We start from the raw sequence: 8,307 nt of genomic DNA on the forward strand, positions 1-8,307 counted from the left end.
TTCAGCCACAGGAGCTCTTGGCTCCTCCTCATCTGCCCTATCATACAGAGTGCTCCCATCTTTCTGAAACCTAGGTAACTGAAATGTCCAGAAGATCAACTGTTGTTTTCCTCTTCATTTTTCTCTTCAGCAACTCCTTGCCAGCTCTGAGCACTGCTGACCCAACCCGCTGAGGGTCTGCGGCCAAACTGGAGGAACGGGCAGGGCGCTGTTCCTTTGTCCACGAAGATGCTGAGCATGGACGGCAGCAGCTTAAGCGTGTGCGCGGGCTGCTTGCTGTCGACAGCCCCCCATGTCAAATTCTCGCGGAATTCTCAGGGCTGCTGCTTCCTGACCAATTTGGCTGCTGCTTGTCATGGTCTTGGATTTCATCAAGTCGTGAACGACTGGCGCCCCCTGTCCTATCCCAAGAGCATTAGGTCCTCTTTACTGGTTGCGGGAGGGAGTACCAAACTGTCAGCATCGACCAGGATGAAGGGAAAAGATTTAAACGCAGTTCCCAACTTTGGACTTAAACGCAGTTCCCAACTTTACGTGAAGTGACTAAGGAGAGGATTAACAGTCGCGCCATCTAGCTGGTCCAGGAACCGGCCACGGCAACACACAGAAGTAACGGACCTTAGGATTCTAACCCTTAGGGTCAGTTCCACCCACACCGGCTGCGGCTGGCCCCGCCTTTTCCGGGTTTGCAGAGAGCGCCCTTGCGTCACTTCCGGCTCCGCCCCCTAGCGCCCCGGGCCACTCCTTCGGCCGTGTGACTGATTGCCGGACTCACCGACCACCTGCTGAGCGGCTCTGAATCCTCGGGTGCATGGACCCCACGTGTGAAGAGAGGCCCGAGCAGGATGGGAGCGACGAAGAGGACCCCGACTCCACAGAAGCCCCAGCCCGGATCCGAGACACCCCAGAAGACATCGTGCTGGAAGCGCCGGCTAGTGGGCTGGCGTTCCATCCCGCCCGCGACCTCCTGGCGGCGGGGGACGTGGATGGGGATGTGTTCGTGTGAGTGCAGGGCAGGGCCGGAGGCGTGATGAACGTGGTGGGCGCGGGGGCTGCCGGGTCTGGAAGCTCCCCAAGGGATGGAGCTGGGACAAGGAAAAAGGAGAGAAAGTTGCAGGGAGACAAGTTTTGCAAGACTAATCTGGTCCGATTCGTTCAATAACATTCGGTTTTAAACAAGTTACCACACAAATCTCTTGAAAGAACTGAAAGGAAGACAAAGTGGCTGGAATGTCGTGACGAAGCCCAGAGACAGTAGCAGGATAAAAAGGCGTTCAGGACACTGTTATTTCCCACCAGGTTATTATATTGAACCTGAAACAGGCTCAACGGGGCCCCCTGCTTTTGCTTCTTCCTCAGTTTAATTGATCTTTCAACAACACAAATCCAACGACCTAACTTCCTTGATTAAAACCCTTCAGTAGTTTACCTTTGCTTTTAGGATTAAGTCTAAACTCCTTAATCCGGCTTTCAGGGCCTTGACCACCTGGCCCTTGCTCACTTTCCCCTTTGCTTTCTGTGCTCATTCATCCTTACCTTTTTAATGCATCGTGAAGCCTCAGCTCCTTTGCACATGTTATTCCTTCTGCCTGGAAGACTCCTTTCGCCTCACTTGTACCTACTCTCCCTGAGTTCTCAGTATCTTCACTCTTCCTCCATGCTCCAGACTAAATTAGATTACCTATTAGCTGCTGCCTTGGCACCAGTACCTTTCCCTCATGAACTTCGTAATGGTTTGTAATCATACATCTGTTTGTGTAATTATTTGAATGCTTTTCTCCACTAAAAAGTGTTTTTCAAACTTTTTCAACTTCTCCCCACAGTAAAAATACCTTTTACGTTTTGTGTGATGCACTCTGATATTTTCTAGTTTATTTTATTCTATCATTATTGTGGGCACACACATAAAATGCTGATTGCAGCTTACTCATGGGTCATGACTGGAGTTTGAAAAACACTGTTCTGGACTGTAATCTGTAGTCTGTTTTGTTCACCATTATATCTTCTGCTTCTAGCTCACGGCAGGTGCTCAATACATGTTTGATTTTGAACAAAAGATGTAGACTGGAAGCAGTGAAAAGCCATTGAAGGTTTTAACCAGGAAAGTTGTGCTATCAGATTTACTTAATGAATTTAAATTTCATCCCCCTTATTAGCTGCAGTGGCCTTGAGCAAGTTAACTTTTGTATTTTCATTTTTGAAAATGGGAACAATATTACCTGCCTTGCAGAGGGGTCAGGTGTTCAGTACAGCACCTGAGTTCAGCAGATGTTCAACAAATGTGGGTTCTCTTTTACTACTATCCATAGTTACAGTGCCAGACACTTGGGAGGCACCCTGGACCTCCACCTTTCTTCACCCCCACCCCCAACTTCCATTGCTTCAGTTTGTCTCCCTTTCCCTACCCTCAGCCACTGCCTTCTGGTGGGCCTCTAGCGTCTCCCATGACCATTCCAAAGAGATTCCTTTTCCCATAGGATTAAATACAGCCTATCTTTCTTTAATTTTATTTATTTATTTATTTTCCCCCAAAGCCCTAGTAGATAGTTGTATGTCATAGCTGCACATCCTTCTAGTTGCTGTATGTGGGACGCGGCCTCAGCACTGCCGGAGAAGCTGTGCGTCCGTGCGCGCCCGGGATCTGAACCCCGGGCCGCCAGCAGCGGAGTATGGGCACTTAACCGCTAAGCCACGGGGCCGGCCCAGCCCATCTTTCCACATTCAGCCATACCAGTCTTGCCACTTGAACCCTCCTCAGTCCTTGTCTCCCTGGGAGGGACATTGACATCCGCCTCCAGTATTTGCTCCTTGTTCTCTACCAGGTGAACTATTTATTCTACATGATCCAATTCACATTTCATCACCTTAGCTTTCCAGGGCTCTCTTCTCTTCCCAAGTATTAATTCAATCTGTGAATGTTTACTGAGCAGCTTTTCCACGCTGGGCGCTGGGACAGAGCAGACAATAAGCAGACCCACTTCTGCCCACCTGGAACTCACTAGCAATATCAGCACTTCTTCACTTGGCCCTTTTTGAAGATCTGCTCTGAGGCAGGCACTGCGGATACTCTCTGGACCAGTACTTGCCTCAAAGCTGAGTTTACTGGCTGGTGCCTCTCTGCTCCACCTCCATTTTGATCCTACCTCCTTCTCAGCATGTGGTCAGTGTGCTGTAATTAACTGTGGCTTTCTCTGGCTCCTGCAGACCTGGAGTGCAAGAGCTCTGTCTTACTGATTTTTACATTTCCAACTTCTGGGGCTGTTCTTCTGTTATTAATTTAACAGATATTTCTGGGCCTTCATAGTGGTCCAGACCTAAGCTTTCCCCAGGCTGGGGCTTTCAAGGATGATGAAGAGGGTGCGGTGGAGTCAGGTCACAAAGAAGTCCTGAGCAAATGTACTTTGAATTAATGTATATTGAATGAAAAAAAAAAGACCTAACATTTGAAGCTCATTGAAAATGGAAAAATGAGATGGTAAGCTCCTCAGGCTTGGAGGTGTGCAAGCAGGAACTTGTAGGTAGGTGGAAGGTTGGCTAGTTGGTTTCTACGCTCCATGCATCCCAGGTGAGGTCTGGGGTCATTCACTTTCCTCCCCTTGCCAGCTTTTCCTACTCCCAGCAAGAGGGAGAAACCAAGGAGCTCTGGTCCTCAGGTCACCACCTAAAGTCCTGCCGAGCCGTGGTCTTCTCTGAAGATGGGCAGAGTGAGTATTGGGGAAGGCAACCAGCGATGTGGTGGTGGGATGGGAGCGGTGAGCAGCACCATGACCTGGGCACCTTATCCCCCAGAACTTGTTACCGTCTCCAAGGATAAAGCCATCCATGTTCTAGATGTGGAGCAGGGCCGACTGGAAAGACGCATTTCCAAGGCTCACGGGTAAGGGGAGCCAATTGTGTGTTGAGGTGAGGGGTGAAGACTGGTAGGTCCCTATAGGGACAAAGATGCTCCAAGAAGTTCTGCATCTGTGTCTCTAGTGCCCCCATCAACAGTCTCCTTCTGGTGGATGAGAATGTTATGGCCACTGGGGATGACACAGGTGGCATCCGGCTCTGGGACCAGCGGAAGGAGGGCCCCTTAATGGATATGCGACAGCATGAGGAATACATTGCTGACATGGTTCTGGACCCAGCCAAGAAGCTGCTGCTGACAGCTAGGTACAGCCTCAAAGCTGCCTCCCCTCCCTTCCCTGTATTGAATGTCTCCCTCAATGGGAGCTTTAGCCAAGCCTGCTGCTCTGCTCTCTCTACAGTGGGGATGGCTGCCTTGGTGTCTTCAACATCAGGCGGCGCCGGTTCGAGCTGCTCTCAGAGCCTCAGTCTGGAGACCTGACCTCTGTCACTATCATGAAAGTATGGCTGGGTATGGTGGGATGGAGGCATGCTAGGGACCTGATCAGACATGGCTCTACAAATGTGGTTTGCTCCATTTCTCTGCAGTGTGGGAAGAAGGTGGTCTGTGGCTCCAGTGAAGGTACCATCTACCTTTTCAACTGGAATGGCTTTGGGGCCACAAGTGACCGCTTTGCCCTGAGAGCCGAGTCCATCGACTGCATGGTTCCAGTCACCGAGAGTCTGCTGTGCACTGGCTCCACTGATGGAATCATCAGGTGAGAGAAGCCAGGATGGCCCTCTTATCACAGGAAGGGCAAGCCCAACCAGCTAATACCCAACACTCTTCTCTCTCTGCCCAGGGCTGTGAACATCCTGCCAAACCGAGTGGTGGGCATTGTGGGCCAGCATGCTGGGGATCCTGTGGAGGAGCTGGCCCTCTCCCACTGTGGCCGCTTTCTGGCCAGCAGTGGCCATGACCAGCGCCTCAAGTTTTGGGACATGGCCCAGCTGCGGGCTGTGGTGGTGGATGACTACCGTCGGCGCAAGAAAAAGGGAGGGCCACTGCGGGCACTGAGCAGCAAGGCCTGGAGCACTGATGACTTCTTTGCAGGACTGAGGGAGGAGGGAGAGGAATCCATGGCTCAGGAGGAAGAGGAGGCGAGTGAGGAGGACAGTGATTGAGGGGATGAGCTGAATCTCAAGATAGGTTCTCACTGGGCAAGAATCTTGCTTCTGGGCTGGATCCCCAGAGGCTATGAATTTATAATACCCTATTGTGCATTGCAAGAAGACGCACAGAGGCTCAGGATTTAGGGCACTGCTCACTCTACCAGTAAGACAAGCCCACAGGTGGGGCAAGACAGCACGGACACAGGTGTACACCAACCAGGGGTTTAATATAAATACAACCAGCACAGAAACTCAAAACTACACATGCACCAAAACCAGAATGCCAAGCGGTGGGGACAAAAGGCAGATTTCCTATACTTTGGCTCAGCCAGCCCCCAAATAAAAAACCAACAAGGAAGACAAATCAAGAAAATAAGCAGCAAAGATTCATGCTAAGCTGTGGGAAGAGAGAGTGTGTGTGTGTCACACAGAGGATGGCCAAAGAAGACCATGGGGGTCAGGTCAGACCTTGGGCTGGGAGCTGGAGGACAAGGCCCCTCACCACAACTTAGCCAAACCTGAGCTGCCCCCAGGTGCGCTGGGGCCGGGCCCCAGCTGCAGGGCCCCAGCTGGGAGGCTATGTCAGGTCTAGGGCAGGGCCCATGCTCTTCCTCATTTTGGGATCAGGTGGTAGCTGCCCAGGCCTGCTGGGCTGGTGACTGACACTGGCTCTGCCTACTTGTTTAGGCTACCTGTGGAGAGGATGGAGTCACTGCTTAACCACAGTACCTGCCTCAGCCCCAGCAGACCACAGGAGGCTGGCCTCAGACTCACTCAGTGCCTCCAGCAGCCGTGCAGACACAGCATCCTTGGCCACCTCATGCCCATCCTGCCCATCTGGGGCCAACACAACCCAGATGAGGCCACTGAAGGGCACTGGATGCCCAGGGATCACCACCTGGTACCAGAAGCGGTGCCAGCCAGCAGGGCCTGTGCCCAAACACTTGGTGAGGAACACTGGGCTGCCTAGCTTCATCCGTTGGCACAGCAGCTGCAGGGCAGCCCGAGCCCCTTGGGACTCTAGCTTGTCCCTAGCCAGAGCCAGTCGGCTGCCCTCTGGCTGTAGGCACTGCAGTGAGGGACCCACAAGCTGCTGGCGGAGTCGCTGTTTCAGGTCTGGCTTGAGCCACTCCACAGCCACCTGCTCTCCACAGAGGCGTGACTGCCCTGCAGGAAAAAGACACAAGGGCACGTCTGAACGCTGGGCCCAAGCCCCCAGACCCAGTGAGCCCACTGGGGTCACACAGGCCTATTTAATTTCTAGCCTCCCCATTTCCTGGTGGTATGACCTTGGGCAACTTAACCAGCTTCTCCAGGGTTCATTGTGTTTATTTGTAAAGGGAGTGTAATAATTGCTACCTTCTAAGTTTCCTTGGAGGACTACTGGTTGATGCAGGCTTTGTCTCCCTCATAACCATCATAATAGCTAGCCTTTGCTGTGAATACCTGCCATGAATCAGGGAATGTGCTAAGTACCCTTTAATTTTCACAACAGTCTGAGGAAGTAGGTTCTAGAGTGGATAAAAGGCTCAATTGGACTGCCTTGGGCAAGTCAATTTCTCCACAACAGGTCATCTCTAAAGAGGGAGGTCATTCTGTGTTTCACTGGAATGTTGAGGAGTAACTCAGGAGATGATGCATGGGAAGTGTTAAGTTTAGGTAAGTGGTAGCACAACTGGATATTTAAAAATCTGAGGTCAAATAAAAATAGTATAAGGTCGCAAACTCAGGTATTCTTAATCCTAAGATCTTGCGACTTTACCCTGCTATACTGAGGTGTAGAGGTAGAGTGCCTGGCAGCACGTCTTTGGCCCCAACCAGCGGCCCCCCGGCAGCGTCCACCCCTACCTTCCACCAGGGCCTTCTTAGCCATGGCGGCGGCGCGGTGCGAGCCGAACTTGAGCAGCGCGATCTGCGCGGGCGCTGGCCCGGGGCTGGGCAGCAGCAGCGCCTCCTGCAGGCCGGGACCGAGCGGCTGCAGCGCGAGCAGCAGCGCGCGGCGGCTCAGAGCCGGCGGCAGCCCGTCCACGCTCAGTTCGCACTTCTCGGTGCTGCGGCACACGAGCAGCGGGCAGGAGGGCCGCAGCGGGTGGTTGTGCAGCGTGGCGATGGCGGCCTGGGCGCCGCGCCGCGAGCTGTAGCGGGCGTAGGCGAAGCCGCGGTTCAAGCCGCTGAAGGTCATCATCAGGCGGAACTCGTAGAGGCGGCCCACGCGCTGGAACAGTGGGATCAGCTGGTGCTCGTACACGTCCTGGGGCAGCCGCCCGATAAACACCTCTGATCCGGCCGGCGGCGGGCTGCCCACCCAGCCTGGGGGAAGGAAGTGGGAAGGGGCACCGTCCTCCACCGCGATGGCTCCAGGTTTGAGACCAGGGACCCAGCGCGAGAGGGTCTACGTGAGCAAACGTCTGTGAAATGGGTACAATACCCGTACCTGGGTCCTTGGCCTAAGTGGGTGACTGAGCTAACAGCGAGGCTGGCAGAGTAGGTGCCCCTGAAGACTGGCTGCTTTCCTCGAGGGGGTGGGTGGGAGTAATGGGGAGTTAGGGGTTTCCGACTCTGTTGCCTCAGGGTAGGCCCCTCCCCCAAAGGGGGCTGGTCGGGGCCGTCGAGGCTGGTGTAGCCCGGCAGGCGCAGGGGCTAGGACTACCGTACCTGGGGGTGGCCCGCCATACTTCCTTTGCCCGTTCACCTGCACCAGGCGGATGCCCGTCTCCCTGACCCACGCCTCCAGCGCCGCCTTGTTCTCTGGATTCACCCTCTCACACCAAAGCTGAGGGGGAAACGCAGGTTGCAATGGCGGATCACCGCGCCCACTCCGCCCCGCCTAAGGTGCTGGGGCCCCAGGAGCCCCCACTCCCTGCGCAGGTAGGCTTGTCTACCCCCTCGTTACCAAGCACTTACCTCACACTCCCGCTTGGACTGCATGGCTCTTCCGCTGGTCCGCTGGTCCCCCCTTTATAACCTCCTCCCTATCTGCCTCTGGAAGCTTCCCTACCCCTCCACCCCCCAAGCTCTCATTGGCTCTGAGCACGACCCCGCCTCCCAAAGGGGTGGGGGTATCCACTGCACGTGCGCCGCGGGAACCTCCGACCCTCAGGTGAAAGCTAGAACGCTTAGTGGGTGAGTTTTCTGGCAGCCCCACTTCCTCAAATGCTTTGCACGCCGGCACGGATGGACGCTGGAGGCAGGAACCTCAGGGGCACCCTTCACCCTGGGGAAGAGCCTGTGGGGCCTACTGTACGTCCTTCACCCCATTTTCCACCGCTAAGGTGGTCAGAATGGGAGGCCTAAGCTCTGACAGGG

At 54.1% G+C, this 8,307-nt stretch overlaps 2 protein-coding genes across 2 annotated transcripts; one reads left to right on the plus strand and one right to left on the minus strand.

The window, feature by feature from the left end:
• The first annotated feature begins 539 nt into the window (after window positions 1-539).
• Window positions 540-5,108, plus strand: WDR55 (WD repeat domain 55). Its single transcript, XM_058542217.1, has 7 exons — window positions 540-1,002; window positions 3,604-3,704; window positions 3,790-3,877; window positions 3,976-4,155; window positions 4,251-4,350; window positions 4,438-4,607; window positions 4,692-5,108. The coding sequence occupies exons 1-7, from the start codon at window positions 812-814 to the stop codon at window positions 5,011-5,013; spliced, it is 1,152 nt and encodes a 383-aa protein (XP_058398200.1). The 5' UTR covers window positions 540-811; the 3' UTR covers window positions 5,014-5,108.
• Window positions 5,109-5,209: 101 nt separating this feature from the next.
• DND1 (DND microRNA-mediated repression inhibitor 1) lies at window positions 5,210-8,252 on the minus strand. Its single transcript, XM_058542228.1, has 4 exons — window positions 7,906-8,252; window positions 7,657-7,774; window positions 6,850-7,311; window positions 5,210-6,168 (listed from the first exon to the last, which is right to left on the minus strand). Exons 1-4 carry the CDS (start codon window positions 7,927-7,929, stop codon window positions 5,711-5,713), a joined length of 1,062 nt encoding a protein of 353 aa, XP_058398211.1. The 5' UTR covers window positions 7,930-8,252; the 3' UTR covers window positions 5,210-5,710.
• Window positions 8,253-8,307: the final 55 nt, after the last annotated feature.

Source organism: Diceros bicornis, chromosome 1, assembly GCF_020826845.1.
Source record: "Diceros bicornis minor isolate mBicDic1 chromosome 1, mDicBic1.mat.cur, whole genome shotgun sequence".
NCBI lineage: Eukaryota > Metazoa > Chordata > Mammalia > Perissodactyla > Rhinocerotidae > Diceros > Diceros bicornis.